Source organism: Rhinoraja longicauda, chromosome 22 (genome assembly GCF_053455715.1).
Source record: "Rhinoraja longicauda isolate Sanriku21f chromosome 22, sRhiLon1.1, whole genome shotgun sequence".
In the NCBI taxonomy this organism is placed as follows: domain Eukaryota; kingdom Metazoa; phylum Chordata; class Chondrichthyes; order Rajiformes; family Arhynchobatidae; genus Rhinoraja; species Rhinoraja longicauda.
In genome coordinates, this window is record NC_135974.1 from 16,292,019 (window position 1) to 16,317,397 (window position 25,379).

At 42.5% G+C, this 25,379-nt stretch overlaps 1 protein-coding gene across 13 annotated transcripts in view; it reads left to right on the top strand.

The window, feature by feature from the left end:
• Nucleotides 1–12,224, top strand: part of rbm39a (RNA binding motif protein 39a) — a 39,465-nt gene extending 27,241 nt beyond the window's left edge. For all 13 annotated transcript variants that reach the window (XM_078418830.1, XM_078418837.1, XM_078418841.1 and 10 more), the window contains 7 exons: nt 628–714; nt 1,925–1,999; nt 2,742–2,774; nt 3,835–3,913; nt 7,685–7,790; nt 9,081–9,159; nt 10,053–12,224. In XM_078418830.1, coding sequence (XP_078274956.1) covers nt 628–714; nt 1,925–1,999; nt 2,742–2,774; nt 3,835–3,913; nt 7,685–7,790; nt 9,081–9,159; nt 10,053–10,153 — 560 coding nt within the window. In that variant the 3' untranslated portion in view covers nt 10,154–12,224. The remainder of the gene's footprint in view (nt 1–627; nt 715–1,924; nt 2,000–2,741; nt 2,775–3,834; nt 3,914–7,684; nt 7,791–9,080; nt 9,160–10,052) is intronic.
• Nucleotides 12,225–25,379: the final 13,155 nt, after the last annotated feature.

Consider the following 25,379-nt stretch of genomic DNA (forward strand, 5'->3'; position numbering starts at 1 on the left):
ATTATTATCATTTAAATCATACTCTGCATTTCTATTCTTCCTACCAAAATGGATAACTTTCAATGTCCCTACATTATACTCTCATCTGCCTTTGTTTTAACCCACTCATTTAACCTGTCTATTTTTGCAAGCTCTGCTATTCTCACAATTTATAATCTTTATCATCAGATGTGGGCGAGTTTATCTGTGTCCATCCAAATGCTTGTAAATTAATAACTAAAGTGCTATTGTTTACAACTGCTTAGTGATCTAACTATTTAGAAACTAGGGATCAAAGTTGTGATGTAATCAATATTTTAATGATGGTCTATCTTAAGCTAGAATTTACTGGCATGAAACAGGCTATTTGCATGAACAGATCCATACTTATGTTTAGACTTCATGCACGCATCCTCTCCATATCTGAAGATCTTAAATGTTTGTTAGGTAGTTTGTCGGTCTTTTCCATCTGGAGAATAGTTCAACTTTTTTTTATCAGACTAACTTTGTTTGCTCTTATGTTATCACTTTGGTAGCTGGTTTTGTTTATTCTTGCCACTAAAATTTTCTTTTTGCATAGAATTGTTTATAATGTCTCTCGCATTGTAAGTGTCTTAATATTTTTTGCATATGTTCTTTTCGGTTCAGGAACAGGATTGCAAATACCTCCGGCAGCACAACAAGCTTTGCAGATGAGTGGTAACATTTCATTGGGTGCCATGGCAGCAGTAGCAGGTAAAGTTAAACCTCATGGTGTTTTTGTATAACAAACAGATTTGTATGACTGTTTATTCAGAGCTTGGCTATTGCTGGTATAACTATTTATTTGAAGGTAGTGGTGAGCTGCCTGTATGGCAGGATTCCCTTTATCCTGTATCTACAATGTGGACAGCTCGGTTGTAACAAAGTGTAGTCTTTCCGCTGACTGGATAGCAGGCAATAAAAAGCTTTTCGCTGTACCTCAGTACACGTGACAATAATAAACTAAACTAAATAATAAATAAAACTAAACTTGGGTGAGAATATTCCCATGCTTCTGAACTGGGGAGTACATTCCTAAGATAATTTGTATGATTTGGAAGGGAACTTGCAGGTGATGGTGATTTGCTAGGAGTTAGAGATTATACATTTGAGATTTATTTTTGAAAAATTCTTAAGTTGCCACAGTGGATCATATAGATAGTAAACCTTCAGGTGGTGGAAAGAATGTTTGTGGAGGATGGAGTGCCAATCAAGCAAACTGCTTTGTCCTCTGCCTACCATGTTCATCCAGCCAAGTTTTAAGAGTATTCCATCATGTTCCTTTGACTAATGGAGGGAAGGGGTGATTATCATATCATATATATACAGCGCGGAAACAGGCCTTTTCGGCCCACCAAGTCCGCGCCGCCCAGCGATCCCCGCACACTAAAACACTATTAACACTATCCTACACACTAGGGACAATTTTTACATTTACCCAGCCAATTTACCTACATACCTGTACGTCTTTGGAGTACTAATATACTGGCAGTGGTCATTGCCTGACTTTCTTGTGGCACACAGATATCACGTGCTGCCCATCAGCCCAAGCCTTAATGTCCAGGTGTTCCTGCATGTGCACATAGCTGGCTCAATTTTCTGGAGAAATTGCAGTTGGAACTGAAATTGTGCAATTATCGACAAATATTTCTACTTCTGACATGATTGAAGGAAAGTTACTGATAAAGCTATTGGATTGCCCTGAGAAACTCCTACAATGATATCTTGGGGCTGAGGTGATTGAGCCTGGGTCCATCAGCAACTTCAGACTTTTATGCTATCCATGGCTCAAACATTGGAGCGATTTACCCAAGATTCCCTTTGACTTCAATTTTGCTCCAATTCTATGATGTGATGCCACATCTTTTTTTAATTGCTGCTCTCAGTTCGCCTCTAGAAATCTGCTCTTTTTGTCCATGTTTAGACCAAGGATGCAATGAGGTCTGGAGCAGAGTGGTCATGGGGGAACCCAAGCTGAACATCAATGAACAAGTTCTTGGTAAGTAAGTGCTGCTCGATAACTGTGTCCATCAAATTGAGAGTGGACTGGAATAATAATTGGCCGGATTGGTTTTCTGCTTTTGATATGGTTTGCCACATTTGGCCAATTACTAATCTGTCTACTTTCAATTTTTAATGTTGACCAGAAGGCTCATGGATTATTTGTCCATGCTTCTGAATTACTTGTTCGGAACTGTTTTATCTAAACTGAAATGATTGTCATTTTAAAATTACTGATCCTTCTTAGTTGGTTAGTTTTTTCCTCTTTGGCCAAGTTCGATGCATTTTTAAAAAGTTTGTTTCTTCATTTTGATTTGCAAATGCTCATCGTTGCAACATTGCACTCTATATATTCAAATTTTGTGGATTGTATTCTCTACCCATTATTAACGCTCCTCAATACCACAGAATTCTCGCTCTGTAGAGAGACCGTGTAATTATTAATGTAATGGGTTTTTAACTGTTCTGACGCTCCAAGTAATTTCACACTGCCTTTGTTTTGTTTTGAATTGCTAATTAATACTTTAACTGCTGCTTCCTGGATATAATAGGGTGTGGGACTGCATTTGATTTGGACAATGCGTTGGTGACTTTGCTACTGAGCTGTTGTTTCTTTTAACAGTGAGGTGGGGTTTTTACACAATGTGGTTTTAATAATTGCTGACTTGAATGTTCAAAAATGTGTTTGTTAATATACATTATTTGAGAGGATTTAATATTTGTCCCTTCTGCTTTGTTAGATTTGCAGACCAGAATTATGCAGCAGACTGAAGGTAAGAAGTTTTATTCTGGTGAATTTCTTTCATTTATTTGTTAAACAGAAGGATTACGGTTGGGGTGTCCTCAATTCCTCAGGACATCCCAAATGAATGCACAAATACTGAATTAAATTGGCGGTGTAGTCACAATTATGTAAGTGTGTCTGAAATTTGCTGGGTTATCTATAAGCAAAAAAGCTTTTTTATCCCCAAGGAGCTGGTATTTTTTTAATTAATTCATTTCATGGCCTGTATGTCAATATAATCAGCATTGCTCCATTATTTGTGTTGAGCTGGAGTCTAGGTGTGTACACTAATATAATGCACTGCATTTTGAGGCTGTTGCAAAGTCGTCAACATAAGGGTTGCTAAATCCGGAATGGTGTGAGCACTTTTTCTTAAGCTTTTGGAAAGTGTTTAGTTTTTAACATCTCTAGCAGAATATTTGAGACGTCACTATATACAAGTAGTTGCTGTATTAATGGTGTTACAATAATGATCATACTTAAGAAACAGACTGGAGCTTTTTCGGATGGTGTTGGCCTTTCCTTGAATATTTGTGACATGAGGAATTTCAAAAGCATGGGCCAGTTTAAGGTGGTTGGTGGAAGATTTTGCTGCATGTAAGAGAACTTATATATAGCATGGTTCTACTGTTTGTATCACAACATGATTACACACCAGAATTTAAATTAAGTTCTATGGCACTCGTTAACAAAACATGACAACAGTGACCATAGCACTGCCAATTGCACCTACCTTACAATTTAAGGTGACAACAATAGGAACAGTGTGAACTCATCTTTTGCATTTTCAAGGAGGTTAATGATAGAGTAAATGTATCAATAATGTTCACAAGACTGGGTATGTCAAATCGTGATGGGAAATATGAAATATATTTGTTGCATCTTGTTTAGAAAATTAGGGTTCAGTGCAAATGTGTATTTTTTAAATGATCATAATTACAATGTAAAGTGACACAAGTTACATGTTACGGAATGAATGCGCTAAGTGCAATTGATCTTTTATCTTGAATGGGATTTTTTTTAATTTACATTATTATTATTATTTTCAGCATTGAATCCTATGGCTGTAAATGCCCCACCAATAGCGACACAGTGTTTCCAGCTGTCCAACATGTTTAACCCACAGTCGTAAGTTTTATTCTCTTCGCTGGCCTGCTTTCTTGAAATCTTTCCCAAAATATAAATAGGTAGTATTGACATGCCTTCCATATTTCAATTGAGTCTGTTCTGCACTGGCGTTTGGAATAAAGCTACTTGGTACAGCCAGTAGAAAAGATTGATTGTGTATGTTTGTATTTGAGTAACGGTAATTAACCAATTTGGCATAACTTGAATGAGGATGTGATTAAGCAAACCGACAATGGCTGATTAAGCTGAAATCCTGTTGCAAATGTCTCCACAGTGAACAAGATCATAGTATCTTGTTGAATGGACGAGGAAAAAAATAGTTAAGGCAAATGTGGGTCCCTTGAAAACAAGCAGGGGAATTTATTATGGGGAACAGGGAAATGGCAGACGAGTTGAACCGGTACTTTGGATCTGTCTTCACTAAGGAAGATACAAACAATCTCCCAGATGTTCTAGTGGCCAGAGATCTTAGGGTGGCGGAGAAACTGAAGGAAATTTACATTAGGCAGGAAATGGTGTTGTGTAGACTGATGGGACTGAAGGCTGATAAATCCCCAGTGCCTGGTGGTCTGCATCCCAGTGTACTTAAGGAGGTGGCTCTAGAAATCATGGTTGCATTGGTGATCATTTTCCAATGTTCTATAGATTCAGGATTATTCCTGTGGATTGGAGGGTAGCTGATGTTATCCCACTTTTTAAGAAAGGAGGGAAAGAGAAAACAGGAAATTATTGACCAGTTAGTCTGACATCAGTGGTGGGGAATATGCTGGAGTCAATTATAAAAGACAAAATTACGGAGCATTTGGATAGCAATAACAGGATTGTTCCGAGTCAGCATGGATTTACGAAGGGGAAATCATGCTTGGCTAATCTTCTGGAATTTTTTGGTATAACTAGGAAAATGGACAGGGGAGAGCCGGTGGATGTAGTGTACCATGACTTTCAGAAAGCCTTCGACAAGGTCCCACATAGGAGATTAGTGGGCAAAATTAGAGCACATGGTATTGGGGGTAGGGTACTGACATGGATAGAAAATTGGTTGACAGACAAAGCAAAGTGTAGGGATAAATGGGTCCCTTTCAGAATGGCAGGCAGTGACTAATGGGGTACCGCAAGGCTCGGTGCTGGGACCGCAGCTATTTACAATATACATTAATGACTTGGATGAAGGGATTAAAAGTAACATTAACAAATTTGCAGATGACAAAGCTGGGTGGCAGTGTGAACTGAAGAAGATGCTATGAGGTTGCAGGGTGACTTAGACATGTGTGAGTGGGCAGATGCAGTTTAATGTGGATAAATGTGAGGTTATCCACTTTGGTGGCAAGAATAGGAAGGCAGATTATTACCTGAATGGTGTCAAGTTAGGAAAAGGGGACGTACAACGAGATCTGGGTGTCTTAGTGCATCAGTCACTGAAAGGAAGCGTGCAGGCAGTGAAGAAAGCCAATGGAATGTTGGTCTTCATAACTAGAGGAGTTGAGTATAGGAGCAAAGAGGTCCTTCTGCAGTTATACAGGGCCCTAGTGAGATTGCACCTGGAGTACTATGTGCAGTTTTGGTCTCCAAATTTGAGGAAGGATATTCTTGCTATAGGTTAATTCCCGGAATGGCGGGGCTGTCGTACGTTGAAAGACTGGAGCGACTAGGCTTGTGTACACTGGAATTTAGAAGGATGAGAGGGGATCTTATCGAAACATATAAGATTATTAAGGGGTTGGACACGTTAGAGGCAGGAAACATGTTCCCAATGTTGGGGGAGTCCAGAACCAGGGGCCACAGTTTAAGAATAAGGGGTAGGCCATTTAGAACGGAAATGAGGAAAAGCTTTTTCAGTCGGAGAGTTGTGAATCTGCGGAATTCTCTGCCTCAGAAGGCAGTGGAGGCCAATTCTCAATGCTTTCAAGAGAGAGCTAGGTAGAGCTCTTAAGGATAGCGGAGTCAGAAGGGGTATGGGGAGAAGGCAGGAACGGGGTACTGAGTGAGAATGATCAGCCATGATCACGTTGAATTGTGGGTATTTATTCACAAAATGCTGGAGTAACTCAGCAGGTCAGGCAGCATCTCGGGAGAGAAGGAATGGGTGACGTTTCGGGTCGAGACCCTTCTTCAGACTGATGTCGGGGGCGGGACAAAGGAAGGATATAGGTGGAGACAGGAAGATAGAGGGAGATCTGGGAAGGGGGAGGGGAAGAGAGGGACAGAGGAACTATAAAGTTGGAGAAGTCGATGTTCATACCACTGGGCTTCAAGCTGCCCAGGCGAAATATGAGGTGCTGTTCCTCCAATTTCCGGTGGGCCTCACTAGAGGAGGCCCATGACAGACAGGTCAGACTGGGAATGGGAGGGGGAGTTGTGCTGGCTTGAAGGGCTGAATGGCCGCCTACTGCACATATTGTTTATTGTCATAGCCGATCTATCTCACGCACCATTACCTTCAAATAGATGTCAATTGTCACTTTAAATATATTCAGTGATCAAGTTCTCTGGAATTTTTACACCAAAACGATGCAATTCAAAAGCAATTCCTCCTATATAATCAGTTGTTCGGCTATGGTGTTATTCTTGTTACTCTGGAAACAAGCTTCAGATATGGGCAGCACGGTAGCGCAGCGGTAGAGTTGCTGCTCGGGTTCGATCCTGACTACGGATGCTGCACTGTAAGGAGTTTGTACGTTCTCCCCGTGACCTGCGTGGGTTTTCTCCGAGATCTTCGGTTTCCTCCCACACTCCAAAGATGTACAGGTATGTAGGTTAATTGGCTGGGTAAATGTAAAAATTGTCCCTAGTGGGTGTAGGATAGTGTTAATGTACGGGGATCGCTGGGCGGCACGGACTTGGAGGGCCGAAAAGGCCTGTTTCCGGCTGTACATACATGATATGATATGATATTAGTGAGATACTAGAAACTGCAGACGCTGGAATCTTGAACAAAAACACAGTGATGGATGAACAGCGGGTCAAGCACCATCTGTGAAGGAAATGGACAGGTGACGTCTCATGTCAGGGCCCTTCTTCAGACTGGAATGGGGGATGAACTTGGGGAAAAAAGAGGCGGATGGGCAAAGCCTTGCAAATGATAGGTGGGTACAGGTGAGGGGTTGTGATGGACATATGGGTGGAGATAGTGACAGGTCAGGTGAAAATGAGACAAGTATCAGATAAAGAAGGAAGAATTTTTCTAAATCTTTTTTTAAACTCAATTTTTACAAAAAAAATCGTGATTTTATTTATGGAAATGTGTTGGTTATTTCCATTTTCCGTTACGTGGGCTTTGAGGCTGAAATTCTATTAAAGTAACCAACTAGCATGCTTTTTCCAAATGTTATGTTTTACTTGATAGCCATTTATTTCAGTTTGGTATTAGAAACCATTACAATGATGGATGGCACTCTTCCTTATGTTGCATGAAAAGTTTTAGTTGGTGATACTCAAGTATGATCAGCAGTAAGCACTGTTCTTTTCTAGAACGGGGATGGGGAGAACATTCCTCTTTTCCCGTTTTTCTCTCGCCCCTGTTTGTAAATAAGTTTTTTTAGAACATTGTAAAAAAAAACATTACTTTTGCAGATACATCAGTTAGAGAAGGGTGGATAATGACTGCCTACATCAGTTTATTTTCCTTACATCCCAGTTCAACCCAATAAAGCATTAAATTACGTTTTTGGCTGAGAATGTCTTGAAGTAACTGTTTGGAATTCATTAATTATTTGCCATAACAGTGGTATATTTGCAAGCCTTTTCTCACTTAAATATAATTTCTTTATGAAGGGAAGATGATCCAGCCTGGGACCAAGAAATCCGAGATGATGTAATTGAAGAATGCAATAAGCATGGAGGAGTAATTCACTTATTTGTGGATAAAAATTCACCCCAGGTGAGCAGTCTTTCCTGGCAAGATTTTCTGTAAGAACATAATTTCTGCCAGCTGGTTCAAAGTGCCAGTGGTGAAGATAGTTAGTAAACAGTTGCTATCTTGACTCGCGTTATGTTGCAAAGAACCAAATAGGGAGTTGAGAACTCCATTGTTGAAGAAAAAGCCATATTAATTCTGCCAATGAGCTTTTAGTAAGCACAAGAATGAGCATATAGAACTGCACTGTACAAACATTGGTGAGAAGGAAGACCTTTCTCTTTTCAGTGTCATTCCAGGATTCTATATTCCATCCTATAAAAAGCATGCTAATTAACGAGCTCCTTTACAATTTGTACTTCCCCCACCTTCGCCTTTTTTCCAGATATTCCAAAGCATTTTTATTTCTTCACATACTGTACTGATTTTCTGGCACCTTTTGTTCCAGAGCCTTGACATATTATATGTTTTGCCGGACCAACAGCAGTCACGGCCTTTGGTTGGGAGGGGTGGTGCGAGATAGTCAGCCGCAGAAGGTGGCCATGGGAACAGATCGGCTGGGCTGGCATTCCAGAGCCCCGGCCGCAAGGGACAATCTCGACCATCAGATCGGCACAGAATGAGGTCAAAATCGGCTGCCTGCCCTGGCTTAGGAGTCACATTTAGTGGGGGGGAGGGGTTAAAATGTACTCTCGCAATTATTGTTATTGTTTTTCTATTCTATTTTGGTTGAACATTTCCCTGCTGCAAGCATCTCTGCTTGTGTTCTCTGTGTTCAAAAACTTTCTAGTCTGTTGACCAGTTAATTTTAATAACTCCAACTTTTGATGTAACCAGAAGGGTAACCAATGCAATGACTATTTCTTTAAACTGTAAGCATTAAAGTAAATAATCTAGTATTTGGCAAGATAACCGTTGCTGGAAATCTGCAGCTTTGTACATGGTACTTCGTGCAATAGAGCTGCTGTTTCTTAACACTAATGTAGGTGGCATCCTGATCACCATTTCTGTGTGCAGTCTGCATGATCTCCCTGTGGCAATGTGGGTTCCCTCTGTGTTCCAATTTCCTCCCATATCCCAAATATGTGTTGGAAGGTAAATTGGTCATTGTAAATTGTAGGCGAATGGTAGAATCAGCAGTGAAACGGTAAAATAGAAATAATGCAGTGTTAGTGTAATTAGGTGCTCGATGGCTGGTATGGAGTAAGTGGGACAAAAGATTTATTTTTGTGCTGCCCGACTAACCTATAACAAATGCTGATTATTGGGTGAATGCTTTGTCACCTTATCAAATGGTATGGTTTGTTTCCTCAGGGAAATGTCTATGTGAAATGTCCCACTATTGCCGCTGCCGCTGCAGCCGTTGGCGCCTTACACGGAAGGTGGTTTGCAGGTAGGTATTTAAAGTGTGCTGAACATGCATATTTGGGTATATTTAGTCAAGCTTCTTTTGATCTTAACTAATCTACAGGCACATGTTCAAATTCTACCAGAGTGATAGGAAATTTTAAATTGAATTTTAAAAGTTTGAATTAATTGGTGATGAAATGATTGAATCGTCAAAATCCATCTAGCTCAGTATTGTTCTTTGGCCAGGCTAACTTGTACAAAAATCCAGATGTGCCGAAACATCATTGTTCACTGCCCAGTGAAATTTCCTAATTGATTACTTTTTTCAAGAGGTCATTAGGATGGGCAATAAAATGCTGATCTTGTCATTGTCATTGTGTACTTCATTGGAGGGTGGTAAACAAACCGTATCAACTTAATCATTTTTTAGAGACAATTATTTTGAAGACATTTAAAAACATTTAAGGTGGTATTGATGGGGATGTGTGGCTGTATGAAAAATATTTGGAGTTTCAATACTCTGAAATAAAATATTTGGAACTTTTTTTCTTCCTCATTGTGGGATGCTGACATGCCAGGAATCTTTGGAAGCAACCTTTTTTATATCTTTGCTAACTTGAATTGTTTTCCTTTGAGCTTCCAGATTGAGTTGGGTTAGCAAGTCACCGTTTGAAGATTGGGATGTTTTTGTTCAGTGCAATTTTTATCAAAGTACAAATTCATATCTTTACCTACTGAAATTCCAGTTAGCATTGAGAATCTTGTACTAAAATTGAGTGGAGAGGTCCTAAGAAGGGCTCTTGTTTTTACCTAGCTGAGATTAGTTACATTTGTTCTCATGAAGATTTATTTATGTGCCTTTCTAATTGAGCATCTATTAATCACTTTTTATGACTGTTTGTAAGCTTAGAATGTAACCATTTTCTTTTTTTGTAGGAAAAATGATCACCGCTGCCTATGTGCCACTTCCAACCTACCACAACCTCTTTCCAGACTCAATGACAACTGCCCAGCTGCTGACTCCAGCAAGACGATAGGAGCTGCAAGGGAACTGAAATTCCAAATAACTTGGAGGAATGTGGACAATTACATTGGGGTTGCCTGTACAAACGATGCAAGTGGAAAGTATCGGGGGGAAACTCTTTACAACTCCCAATGGACTTCAGACAAATGTTTCTTTTTCAATCTTGCCAAGCCCTAGTGGAAGAAATAAAATGGCAGAAGTAGATTTACACACAAGCGCCCTAAGGCTGTTTTATTTTGGTGCAGTGTACCACATTTTGACTACAAGTAACGTTGATAACCTGATCAGATAACCTGATTGAAAGATGGTGTGCATCTTTCTTGGGGGTTTTGAACTTATTGTGGTTCCTGTGATAAAGACTAAGACTACTGCAGTCAGGTAGACTATAGAGATAGCACTGCACTCGTTACCCATTTTAAGTTACGTTTTGTTGATTTTGCTGCTCTTCTGGTCGAACTTCACAGATGAGCTTTTTTAAATATCAGTTTATAAATTTTGTGAAAATACATTGTATAAAAGTGAGTTATTGGAAAAGATAATCTTTGAATAGTAGGCTGCAGCTCTTGTGAATTAAAGATCACACAGTAAATCTCTCAGACCTCTGATCATTCACTGCATTTATTCTGCTATGTGGAGTTCCAGTTGATTCTGATAAATAGGGGTTTGTGACCCTGATGAAACTAAGTGAAGGCAAGTTATATGTTGTGTTGAAGCGAGTTTACATACAATTGAAGGTGGGGATGTGGAGCGAGAGAGAAAGGAGCCCAGATAAGCTGCTTTACAATAACTGGAAAAGTGACTGACTACACCAGATTTTTTCCTTTAGTTACTGGTGATTTATGTTACCAACCATTTTTGACTGAGGAATTGATCACTGGAGTTCAAATAAGATGGGGCAATGCTGAATGTCTACAGAATTGGATTAGTAGCAATTGTGGATTTGGCTACTTCCCATTCCATGTTCAAATTAAGGAATGGTGTTCTATATCAGTATCGATCTGGGGCTGTTTAAAGATCACTATGCCTAGTTCTGGAAAGTGTTAATACTAGGTTTGGCTAGCATTCTTATGACCAAAGTTTGGGATTTTCATTCAATAAAAGGCAAACTGCAAAAGAAATGGAGTTCTAAATAATTTTTGTGTACAGTTGGTCTCTAGGCAACATTTTCAGATTAAAGCTTATTGTATATACAGTTTGCCTTATTTGGTCTGTTTTCAATGCTAATCTTCACTTCCCACCCACCCCCGAACTGATTTAACCGTCTTTATGTAAATAATTAATAGTGATGTTCTATCCTTGTGCTTCCATAGGATCTAGGCCAGACAAACTTAATTTTACCATATTTAAAAAATATATATCTGAGCATTTGGATGAATAAAGATAGGGGTAAGGGCAAAATATGAAGTCCACAATAGAGCTGAATGAGAACTGATTACTCCTTCATCGAGGAAGTAAGAAGAAAGCTGCCAACAACTACAGACCTGAGTAATGTCCCTCTGACTCCATTCTATTATACCCCAATGTTTGATGGGAAGATCGCGAGGTTGTTGTCACTTCACAATGGTTGACTGCATGGACTGGCGTAAATTGAAGTTCGGAGGTTTTTTCAACTAATTGCATGTTCATTCTTTTTAATTGTTGTCAAATAAGATGAAAGGCAAATATAATCACTTTCAGCGCATCTTCTATTGGACATTAATTACAGGTAAGCAGTGTCTTTCTGTAATTTAATTTTATGCGTTTAGAACCCTAGGCCAGTTTAATAGTTGTTTCTCGCTGCCTTTGTTGTAGAAAGTGTTATGCAGGAAAAAAAAACTTTGGAAAGGTTTATTAATAATGATTTTGTTATAAATGCATACTTTAAGAAATTAAGATGAAAAGGGTAACAGTAATTTTGTCTGGCCGTGCGTGGTGTTTCTTGCTGTTTTTTTAAGCTCTGTGAGCTCCAGAGTGTACACATTACCTGTTTCCCCCCCTTCTGTAGTGTGATTCAAAAGCAGCCTGGTATTTCTATTCAAAAGTAAGGATTTTGTAATTGGTACAAATTTTGTATAAAAAAAATGCAAAATCATTCAATAAATAAAAGGAAAAAAACACTTGGGGGAAATCTGGATTTTGTTTCTGAGGATATTGGTAGGTTCAACTCTTGGGCATCTTAATTCAGACCGTTAGGGTTTGGACATTTGATATGATCCAGGCTTTCTGTAGTTAGTTTGGTTTAAAGAAACAGCGCGGAAACAGGCCGTACGGCCCATCAAGTCCACACCGACAAGCGATCCCCGCACAGTTAACACTATCCTACAGTACCTGTGCGAAAAAGGCCCTTTTTTTATTGCCACCCTAAAAATCATAATTTACGGTGTTTTAAGTTTACATGTGCAGCATTAGATTACTTTCCAATTTTAATTGGTGCTTCAATGTCATTTTATCTCAAAAGGCCTCTAAAGTAACTACATTAACGCTCAAGCTAAATTTGCTTGACAGTTATTTTCAGATGCGCAAAAGCTAAAGCAATGAGAGCCCTTGAATCCACATTTAAGATTGAAATCTAACTAATCTAGGAATTACAAGACTATCATTTGCAATACAAAGATCAAAAGGTTGACTAGTTTGAAGCTGCCCTACGTGTTGAATAAGGACCTTGGACCATGACCCTACCGACGAGCACCAGCCCGATTTTACCTTCTCCCTGAAATCCATAAACAGAACTGTCCTGGCAGACCCATTGTTTCTGCCTGTTCATGTCCCACCAAACTTATTTCCACCTACCTCGACTCCATCCTATCCCCCCCATGTCAAATCCCTCCCCACCTATGTCCAAGACACCTCACATGCTCTCTGTCTCCTCGATAACTTCCGGTTTCCAGGCCCCACTCCCTCGTCTTTACCATGGATGTCCAGTCACTCTACACCTCCATCCCCCACAAGGATGGTCTTGAAGCCCTCCGTTTCTTCCTCGACCGTAAACCAGCCAATCCCCATCTACTAACACTCTCCTCCGCCTAGCAGAGCTGGTTTTTACCCTTAGCAACTTCTTCTTTGACTCCTCCCACTTCCTCCAAACCAGAGGCGTGGCTATGCCTGCCTCTTTGTCGGGTACGTCGAACAATCCCTGTTCCAGACGTATACCGGCCCCTTCCCCGAACTCTACCTCCACTACATTGATGACACCATATTGGAACTCTGCCTCCACTACACCATATTGGTGCTACCTCTTGTACCCATGCAGAACTCACTGACTTCATACATTTCGCCACCAATTTCCATCCTGCTCTTAAATATACTTGGACTATCTCTGACATCTCCCTACCGTTTCTGGATCTCACCATCTCCATCACGGGAGACAGACTAGTGACTGACATCTACTACAAACCCACTGACTCCCACAGCTATCTGGACTACACTTCTTCCCACCGTCTCCTGCAAAAAGTCTATCCCCTACTCCCAATTCCTCTGTCTACACCGCATCTGCACCCAGGATGGGGTTTCACACTAGGGGCATCAGAAATGTCCTCATTCTTCAGGAAAAGGGGCTTCCCCTCTTCCATTATAGGCTCTCTCTAGGGCCTCCTCTATATCCTGCAACTCCGCTCTTGCTCGTCCTCCCCCCATTCGTAACAAGGTCCGAATCCTCCTTGTCCTCAACTTCCACCCCATCAGCCAGCGTATCCAACAAATCATCCTCCAACATTTCCGTCACCTCCAACGGATCCCCACTACTGGCCACATCTTCCCATCTCCCCTTTCTGCGTTCCACAGAGACCGTTCCCTCCGTAACTCCCTGGTCCACTCGTCCCTACCCAAACCACCCCCTCCCCAGGCACTTTCCCCTGCAACCGCAGGAGATGCAACACCTGTCCCTTTACCTCCCCCTTCGACTCCATCCAAGGACCCAAACAGTCTTTCCAGGTGAGAGAGGCTCACCTGCACCTCATCTATTGTATCCGCTGCTCCAGATGTCAACTTCTCTACATCGGCGAGATCAAAAGCAGGCTCAGCGATCGTTTCGCTCAACACCTTCGCTCAGTCCGCCTTAACCAACCTGATCTCCCGGTGGCTGAGCACTTCAACTCCCCCTCCCACTCCCAGTCTGACCTTTCTGTCATGGGCGTCCTCCAGTGCCATAGTGAAGCCCACCGGAAATTGAAGAAACAGCACCTCGTATTTCGCTTTGGCAGTTTATAGCCCAGCGGTATGAACATTGACTTCTCCAACTTTAGATAGTTCCTCTGTCCCTCTCTTCCCCTCCCCCTTCCCAGTTCTCCCACTGTCTTCCTATCTCCACCTATATCCTTTCTTTGTCCCGACCCCTGACAGTGTCCTAGATGCTGCCTGACCTGCTGAGTTTCTCCAGCATTTTGTGATACCTACGTATTGAATAAACTGCTTGAGGAACGAGGAGCTTTTTCTGCCAATTATGCTATATTTCGCACGTTTTCAATATTCCCCATAAATTGTTAATTACATTAGCAGAAAATATTTTGCTGTGATGCATATTTTAGGTTCTACTGATTTCCACCTCAAGATGTATGCAAGTGCACATATATCATCCCTTAACAGGAGTGTTCTGGATCATACCAAAATATTAGGAAGCAAATTGCAAGGTTGTGGTAGAGTCATAAAGGGGTGGGGGAGGGACTCGGGAGAGGCAAGCAAAGGGAATTCATAATCCCGAGCCTGGTCAACCCGTGATAGCATTCAATTCTTCAATGAAAACTGAGTTGGTCAGGATGTCGAATTGGTAGAATGCTATCATGTTGTAAGATTATGTCTCATGGAAGTTACAGATAGGGGAGAATGGCAAAATAGAATTTTAAAACAGACATTTTTGGACCGAAAGCTGGTGGAGGTTAATGAATGAGCAATGAGGTGATGAATGAATTAGAGGAAAGGGCAATAGTGTTTTGAGGGCACAGAATCAACTGGGGTTAAATAAATACTTTGTTTATAATTACTAGAAATATTCACGTCGTCAACACCCAGAAAGAAACATTTCAAATTGTTGGCTTTTTATCAGACCAGGCCTTGTCTGACTTCAATTAGTATGGCTGCAGAGTGCATAAAAGAAACGAATGTTTGTGTAGACCCATTAGACTTCCAGAAGCATTCCTGCTAGTTATCTATGGATTTTGATGCATTTTGGATTCATTTAGTTTAGAGATACAGGGTGGAAACGGGCCGTTCGGACCACCGAGTCTAGATCTGACCGGCTACAGCGGGAGTTTAGAGAGTTGGGAAAAACACTGAGAAGTAGGACGTCGAAGGTGGTTATCTCTGGACTGCTACCGGTACCTCGTGCTGGTGAGGCCAGGAACAGAGAGATAGAGGGTATGAATTTATGGCTGAGGGGCTGGTGCAGAGAGCAGGGATTTAGATTTCTGGACCACTGGGATCTCTTCTGGGCTAGGGGTGACTTGTACAAAAGGGACGGGTTACATCTTAACAGCAGGGGGACAAACATTCTGGCAGGCAGGTTTGCTAGTGTGACACCTGTGGCTTTAAACTAAGTAGTGGGGGGGAGGGGTTAACAAATTGTGAATATGAAGATGAGGTAAAAGGGAATACAGGAGATATTGCAAAAGACTCGGAAGAATGGGAACAGAAGTTCTAGAGGGGAAAAGAAATTAAGGGCAGGGCCAATTGTGACCGATGTGAGAGGGGAGGTAAATACAGAAGTTAAAGTGTTGTACTTAAATGTGCGTAGTATAAAAAATAAAGTGGATGAGCTTGAGGCTCAGTTAGTCATGGGCAAGTATGATGTTGTAGGGGTCACAGAGACATGGCTACAAGAGGACCAGGGCTGGGAACTAAATATTCAGGGGTACACAACGTATAGAAAAGACAGACAGGTGGGCAGAGGGGGTGGGGTTGCTCTGATGGTAAGGAATGATATTCATTCCCTTGCAAGGGGTGACATAGAATCAGGAAATGTTGAATCAGTATGGATAGAAATGAGAAATTGTAAGGGTAAAAAGACCCTAATGGGAGTTATCTATAGGCCCCCAAACAGTAGCCTCGACATAGGGTGCAAGTTGAATCAGGAGATAAAATTGGCGTGTCAAAAATGTAATGCTACGGTGGTTATGGGAGATTTCAACATGCAGGTAGACTGGGAAAATCAGGTTGGAAATGGACCCCAGGAAATGGATCCAGCCTTCGAGATGGATTCTTAGAACAGCTTGTACTGGAGCCTACCAGGGAGAAGGCAATTCTGGATTTAGTGTTGTGTAATGATCCTGATCTGATAAGGGGACTAGAGGTAAAAGAGCCATTAGGTGGCAGTGATCACAACATGATAAGTTTTACTCTGCAAATGGAAAGGCAGAAGGGAAAATCGGAAGTGTCAGTATTACAGTATAGCAAAGGGGATTACAGAGGCATGAGGCAGGAGCTGGCCAAAATTGACTGGAAGGAGGCCCTAGCAGGGAAGACGGTAGAACAGCAATGGCAGGTATTCCTGGGAATAATGCAGAGGTTGCAGGATCAATTTATTCCAAAGAGGTGGAAAGACTCTAAGGGGAGTAAGAGACACATGTGGCTGACAAGGGAAGTCAGGGACAGCATAAAAATTAAGGAGAGGAAGTATAACATAGCAAAGAAGAGTGGGAAGACAGAGGATTGGGACTCTTTTAAAGAGCAACAAAAGTTAACTAAAAAGGCAATACGGGGAGAAAAGATGAGGTACGAGGGTAAACTAGCCAATAATATAAAGGAGGATAGCAAAAGTTTTTTTAGGTACGTGAAGAGGAAAAAAATAGTCAAGGCAAATGTGGGTCCCTTGAAGACAGAAGCAGGGGAATTTATTATGGGGAACAAAGAAATGGCAGATGAGCTAAACCGTTACTTTGGATCTGTCTTCACTGAGGAAGATACACACAATCTCCCAAATGTTCTAGGGGCCGGAGAACCTAGGGTGATGGAGGAACTGAAGGAAATCCACATTAGGCAGGAAATGGTTTTGGGTATATTCACAAAATGCTGGAGTAACTCAGCAGGTCAGGCAGCATCTCGGGAGAGAAGGAATGGGTGACGTTTCGGGTCGAGACCCTTGGTTTTGGGTAGACTGATGGGACTGAAGGCTGATAAATCCCCAGGGCCTGATGGTCTGCATCCCAGGGTACTTAAGGAGGTGGCTCTAGAAATAGTGGAAGCATTGGAGATCATTTTTCAATGTTCTATAGATTCAGGATCAGTTCCTGTGGATTGGAGGATAGCAAATGTTATCCCACTTTTTAAGAAAGGAGGGAGAGAGAAAACGGGTAATTATAGACCAGTTAGTCTGACATCAGTGGTGGGGAAGATGCTGGAGTCAATTATAAAAGACGAAATTGCTGAGCATTTGGATAGCAGTAACGATCATTCCGAGTCAGCATGGATTTACGAAGGGGAAATCATGCTTGACAAATCTACTGGAATTTTTTGAGGATGTAACTAGGAAAATTGACAGGGGAGAGCCAGTGGATGTGGTGTACCTCGACTTTCAGAAAGCCTTCGACAAGGTCCCACATAGGAGATTAGTGGGCAAAATTAGGGCACATGGTATTGGGGGTAGGGTACTGACATGGATAGAAAATTGGTTGACAGACAGAAAGCAAAGAGTGGGGATAAATGGGTCCCTTTCGGAATGGCAGGCAGTGACCAGTGGGGTACCGCAAGGTTCGGTGCTGGGACCCCAGCTATTTACGATATACATTAATGACAGACGAAGGGATTAAAAGTACCATTAGCAAATTTGCGGATGATACTAAGCTGGGGGGTAGTGTGAATTGTGAGGAAGATGCAATAAGGCTGCAGGGTGACTTGGACAGGTTGTGTGAGTGGGCGGATACATGGCAGATGCAGTTTAATGTAGATAAGTGTGAGGTTATTCACTTTGGAAGTAAGAATAGAAAGGCAGATTATTATCTGAATGGTGTCAAGTTAGGAGGAGGGGGAGTTCAACGAGATCTGGGTGTCCTAGTGCATCAGTCAATGAAAGGAAGCATGCAGGTACAGCAGGCAGTGAAGAAAGCCAATGGAATGTTGGCCTTCATAACAAGAGGAGTTGAGTATAGGAGCAAAGAGGTCCTTCTACAGTTGTACCGGGCCCTGGTGAGACCGCACCTGGAGTACTGTGTGCAGTTTTGGTCTCCAAATTTGAGGAAGGATATTCTTGCTATGGAGGGCGTGCAGCGTAGGTTCACTAGGTTAATTCCCGGAATGGCGGGACTGTCGTATGTTGAAAGGCTGAAGCGATTGGGCTTGTATACACTGGAATTTAGAAGGATGAGGGGGGATCTTATTGAAACATATAAGATAATTAGGGGATTGGACACATTAGAGGCAGGAAACATGTTCCCAATGTTGGGGGAGTCCAGAACAAGGGGCCACAGTTTAAGAATAAAGGGTAGGCCATTTAGAACGGAGATGAGGAAGAACTTTTTCAGTCAGAGAGTGGTGAAGGTGTGGAATTCTCTGCCTCAGAAGGCAGTGGAGGCCAGTTCGTTGGATGCTTTCAAGAGAGCTGGATAGAGCTCTTAAGGATAGCGGAGTGAGGGGGTATGGGGAGAGGGCAGGAACGGGGTACTGATTGAGAGTGAAAAGCCATGATCGTATTGAATGGCGGTGCTGGCTCGAAGGGCTGAATGGCCTACTCCTGCACCTATTGTCTATTGTCTATTCACTAGTTCTATCCGACACAGAGACAATTTACAGAAGCCAATTAATCTATAAAACTGCACGCCTTTGGAATGTGGGAGGAAACCAAAGCACCCGGAGAAAACGTACAGTCACTGGGAGAACGTGCAAACTCCATACAGAGCACCTGTAGTCGGGATTGAACTTTGGTGAGGTTATCCACTTTGAACAGGAAAGCAGAGTATTACCTGAATGGTGACCGATTGGGAGAAGGGGAGATGCAACGTGACCTGGGTGTCATGGTGCACCAGTCATTGAAAGCAAGCATGCAGGTGCAGCAGGCAGTGAAGAAAGCGAATGGTATGTTGGCATTCATAGCAAGAGGATTTGAGTTTAGGAGCAGGGAGGTTCTGCTGCAGTTGTACAGGGCCTTGGTGAGACCGCACCTGGAGTATTGTGTGCAGTTTTGGTCTCCTAACCTGAGGAAAGACGTTCTTGCCTTGGAGGGAGTACAGAGAAGGTTCACCAGATTAATCCCTGGGATGGCGGGACTTGCATATGAGGAAAGACTGGATAGACTGGGCTTGTACTCGCTGGAATTTAGAAGACTGAGGGGGGATCTTATAGAAACATATAAAATTCTTAAGGGGTTGGAGAGACTAGATGCGGGAAGATTGTTCCCGATGTTGGGGGAGTCCAGAACCAGGGGTCACAGCTTAAGGATAAGGGGGAAGTCTTTTAGGACCGAGATGAGAAAACATTTCTTCACACAGAGAGTGGTGAGTCTGTGGAATTCTCTGCCACAGAAGGTAGTTGAGGCCAGTTCATTGGCTATATTTAAGAGGGAGTTAGATGTGGCCCTTTTTGCTAAAGGGATCAGGGGGTATGGAGAGAAGGCAGGTACAGGCTACTGAGCTGGATGATCAGCCATGATCATATTGAATGGCGGAGCAGGCTCGAAGGGCCGAATGGCCTACTCCTGCACCTACTACACTGCCATTGTGCTGCCCTAAACCTACTTCGGTGGTTGAAGTGCAGTACATCAGTTGACGGTGATGTCATTGTATAAATGTTATTTATAGATGGGTTGCGTTCCTGGAATCTCATTGAGCAAAACTTCATCAAATGCTGGCTGCAATGTATCACAGGCAGTTTGCCCCAATGTATTCCTGTGTTGGAAGAGATGTGCTATTCATTCAGAATGTGCCCACAATTTATTCTTCACCATTAAAAGCTGATGTTGCATCGAGAATGAATAAAACATTTGTAAATTCTTCTTATCGAGTCCACATCACAAGATTAGAAATTGTTCAGCCAGAGTTGATCACATTTCTTGGCATCTGCACACAATGGCTTCTTGTGCGTAGTGGTGGAAATGGCCGCGATGAGAACGCTCTTTCCTTGACCCCATTTGTAAATTGAGGAATATCTTTACATTGAAGGATCACTGACAGCATCCATTCTTTAGCTGCTTCTCTCCCTCACTTAACTCCCCACCCCCAGCCATCACCAATTAGAACCAATAACTGATTGATCTTCATTTGTCACCCTAACAACTCTGCAATCTTGGGTAGAGTAGCTGCCAAACCAAGTTGTAATGCATCCCGATAGCATGCTTTCCAAGGTCAATCTAGACATTAATAAGTGTGATTGGAAACATGACAAATTACCTTTGACTTATGAGGAAGAAGTGATGCTGTTGTAATATTTTGGCTGCAACATCAATGTGATAGGACCAGAACAAATTATTGGTGTTATTTACACTCAGGATCTTGAAACTCTCAACAATTTGCACTTCAGCATTAATACCGATCAGCCAAAACATTATGATCAAAGGTAGACACAAAATGCTGGAGTAACTCAGTGGGTCAGGCAGCGTCTCTGGAGAGAAGGAATGGGTGACATTTCGGGTCGAGACCCTTCTTCAGACTCGACCCGAAACGTCACCCATTCCTTCTCTCCAGAGATGCTGCCCAACCCGCTGAGTTACTCCAGCATTTTGTGTCTACATTCGATTTAAACCAGCATCTGCGGTTTTCTTTCCTACTAAAACATTATGACCACCTGCCTGATATGCTGTTGGTCCTCCGTGTGCAGCCCCATACGCAGCAGGGTGTGATGCACTATGTATTGTGACACATTCCTCCCTTGACCACCATTAAAATTTTCTGTGACGTGCCACAGTAGTCCTGTCGGTTCGGACCAATCGGGATAGCCTTCGTTGCCCTCGTGCATTGATGATCCTTGGGCGCCCAACACCCTGTCGCCGGTTTGTGGTTTGTCCCTCCTCGGACCACTGTCAGTAGGTACTCACCAATGCTGACCAGGAACACCCCACAAGTCTTGCTGTTTCAGAGATGCTCTAACCCAGTCATCTGGCCATAGCAATTTGGTCATTGTCAAAGTCGCTCAGGTCTTTACTACTGCCCTGTCAAGGTCTTTACTACTGCCCACTTCTACATCCAACACATCAACTTCAAGAACTGACTGTTCACTTGCTGCCTAATATATCCCACCCTTGACAGGTGCCATTGTAACAAGATAATGTTATTCACTTCGCCTGTCAGTGGTCATAATGTTTTGGCTGATCAGTGTATGTGTACAACACCCTGTTTCCTGAAGTGGATGACTAGCTCATCTAGATAACATTGAGGGAGATTGTTAATATAACACTATATTATCTCTATTTCCTTCCTGTGCTGTGTTTTGTCATTGCTCAAGATCCTGACCACATCTGCCAGGTGTCATCTGCAAACTTGTAATTGGAATTAAAGCAGAATTTGATCGCACAGTTTGGGAGGATTTAAATAATAATGGGATTGAATTCTGATAAATTCCCAGGACCTCATGCATTCCAGGATTCTGAAATAATTAGAAATAGTGAAATGTACAGATTACCATCTTCCAAGAGTCGGAGCAAAAAACAAACTGCCGGAGGAACTTAGCGGGATTTTCACCTGAAATATCGACCATCCCTTTATGTCCACAGATGCTGCTCAACCTGCTGAGTTTCTCCTGTGCTCTTGATTCTAGTGCAGTGTCTTACGACTTCATAGAGTTATGTATTACATAATCGGTGGCTGCTGGGGCTTTGATCGTCCCGACTGTGGATGGTTTGACTGCCTCGACTGAGGGAGAACAAAGGGGAAGAAAATTGAACTTTATTGCCTTCCATCACTGTGATGGATGTTTATGTTAACTTTTATGTGGTTGTGTGTCTTGTTGCTTTTCACTTAGTATGGCTGGTAACTCAAATTTCACTATACCTTAATTAGTACATGTGACAAACTGACCTTTAAACCTATATAGAATAGAAATGGACCATTTGGCTCACCACGTCTATGCCTATCTGTAGTAATCCCTCTATACCTTGATCATTCAAAGACATGTTCAGGTATTATTCATGTTCTGATGTCCTCCATAATGCAGAATACCTCTGACCTATTGTGGCTGTGGTATTTGTGTGGCTAGTGCTGTGGAATTTTTGAATGACTGACCACCCCCTCACCCGTGTTATTGATGGTGGGGGACTTGGCAATGATAATCCCATTGAATGTCAAGGGTAGGTGTTTGATGCACCCTTTTGGAGATGGTCAATCCTTGGCACAAATATGCTTGCTACTTATTGGAGCTGAATATTATCTTGGTCTTGCTGCATTCAGGCATGGTGCTTTCTTTGCTAATGTGTAGCAAATAGAATTGAACATTGTGCAATCATTAGCAATCAAAGTCATTGAGCAGCTCAATTGTGCCTGGGACACTGCCCTTAGGAAATCCTGCAGTGAAGTCTTGGAGCTTGGAAGATTGACCTCCATAACCACCTTTCATTTGTGCAAGGTAAGTCCCCACCTCTGGAGCGACTCCCTTTAATGCCCTCTGACTTCAGTTTTATCAAAGTGCCCTGATGCCACACTTAGTCAAATATGTCAAGGACAGCCACTCTCGCCTCGCCTCTGGAATTGTTTGCCTTGGTCTATAGACCAAGGTTGTGATTAAGTCTCAAGTAAATGGTCATGCACGGTGATGCAGCGGTATAGTTGCTGCCTTCCAGCGAATGCAGCGCCGGAGACTCAGATTCGATCCTGACTACGGGTGCTGTCTGTATGGAGATTGTACGTTCTCCCCGTGACCTGCGTGGGTTTTAGAAACATAGAAAATAGGTGCAGGAGTAGGCCATTCGGCCCTTCGAGCCTGCACTGCCATTCAATATGATCATGGCTGATCATCCAGCTCAGTAACCTGTACCTGCCTTCTCTCCATACCCCTGATCCCTTTAGCCACAAGGGCCACATCTAACTCCCTCTTAAATATAGCCAATGAACTGGCCTCAACTACCTTCTGTGGCAGAGAATTCCACAGACTCACCACTCTCTGTGTGAAGAAATGTTTTCTCATCTCGGTCCTCAAAGACCTCCCCCTTATCCTTAAGCTGTGACCCCTGGTTCTGAACTTCCCCAACATCGGGAACAATCTTCTCGCATCTAGCCTCTCCAACCTCTTAAGAATTTTATATGTTTCAATAAGATCCCCCCTCAGTCTTCTAAATTCCAGCGAGTATAAGCCTAGTCTATCCAATCTTTCTTCCTATGAAAGTCCTGCCATCCCAGGAATCAATCTGGTGAACCTTCTCTGTACTCCCTCTAAGGCTAGAATGTCTTTCCTCAGATTAGGAGACCAAAACTGTACACAATACTCCAGGTGCGGTCTCACCAGGGCCCTGTACAACTGCGGCAGAACCTCCCTGCTCCTATACTCAAATCCTCTTGCTATGAATGCAAACATACCATTCGCTTTCTTCACTGCCTGCTGCACCTGCACGCTTGCTTTCAATGACTGGTGCACCATGACACCCAGGTCACGTTGCATCTCCCCTTTTCCTAATTGGCCACCATTCAGGTAATACTCTACTTTCCTGTTCTTGCCGCCAAAGTGGATAACCTCGCATTTATCCACATTATATTGCATCTGCCATGCATTTGCCCACTCTCCTAATCTATCCAAGTCACTCTGCAGCCTGCTAGCATCCTCCTCGCAGCTAACACTGCCACCCAGCTTCGTGTCATCCGCAAACTTAGAGATGTTGCATTGAATTCCCTCGTCCAAATCATTAATATATATTGTAAATAACGGGTCCCAGCACTGAGCCTTGCGGTACCCCACTAGTCACTGCCTGCCATTCCGAAAAGGACCAGTTTATTCCTACTCTTTGCTTCCTGTCCGCCAACCAATTCTCTATCCACCTCAACACTGAACCCCCAATACCGTGTGCTTTAAGTTTGTACCCCGATCTCCTATGTGGGACCTTGTCGGAGGCCTTCTGAAAGTCCAGATATAACACATCGACTGGTTCTCCCTTATCCACTCTACTAGTTACATCCTCGAAAAATTCTATAAGATTCGTCAGGCATGATTTGCCTTTCATAAATCCATGCTGGCTTTGTCCGATGATTTCACCACTTTCCAAATGTGATGCTATCACATCTTTAATAACTGACTCTAGCATTTCCCCCACTACCGATGTTAGGCTAACTGGTCTATAATTCCCCGTTTTCTCTCTCCCTCCCTTTTTAAAAAGTGGGGTTACATTAGCTACCCTCCAATCCTCAGGAACTACTCCAGAATCTAAAGAGTTTTGAAAAATTATCACTAATGCATCCACTATTTCTGGGGCTACTTCCTTAAGCACTCTGGGATGCAGCCTATCTGGCCCTGGGGATTTATCGGCCTTTAATCCATTTAATTTACCTAACACCACTTCCCGACTAACCTGGTTTACCCTCAGTTCCTCCATCTCGTTAGACCCCAGGTCCCCTGCTATTTCCGGCAGATTGTTTATGTCTTCCCGAGTGAAGACAGAACCAAAGTAGTTGTTCAATTGGTCTGCCATCTCCTTGTTCCCTATGATCAATTCACCTGTTTCTGACTGTTTTCTCCGAGATCTTCGGTTTCTTCCCACACTCCAAAGACGTACAGGTATGTAGGTTAATTGGCTGGGCAAATGTAAAAATTGTCCCCAGTGGGTGTAGGATAGTGTTAGACTCGGTGGCTCGAAGGGCCTGTTTCTGCGCTGTATCTCTATCTGCTAAAACATTTGGCTTTGGCGAGCAAATCAGTGGATAGGAACTGCTTGATTGCACTGTCAACATCATATTTGCCCCAATAATGATACTTTCAACAGAATGCCTGAAATGGCTGTTTTCCTGAAACATGATTTCACTTCTGCCATTTTGGACAGAATGTATCTATTTTGGACAGAATGTAAACTATTTTCCATACTTTACCCTCAACTGTTCTCCTAGATAGTTCTCCAGCTCGGTTTATCTTTCAGAATTACCACCAGCTCCAACAAAATTCCCCTCTCCCTTAAATATCAAGGGAACGAATCCCTACTTGGTTCATTCATCCCTTCCCACCTACCATGCACAACCTTATCAAATGCCTTGCTGAAGCCCCTATAGACGATATTTATGACTTTGCCCTCAACAACCTATTTGGTACTGCTTCAGAAAACTCAAATCAAATCTCCCAAGTGCAAAACTGTGCTTACTATCCCCAATCCTGGTCTTCAGTTACCTCCATCTCCCTCCTCCCCCCCCCCCCCTTCAGGGTCCTGACCCAAAACA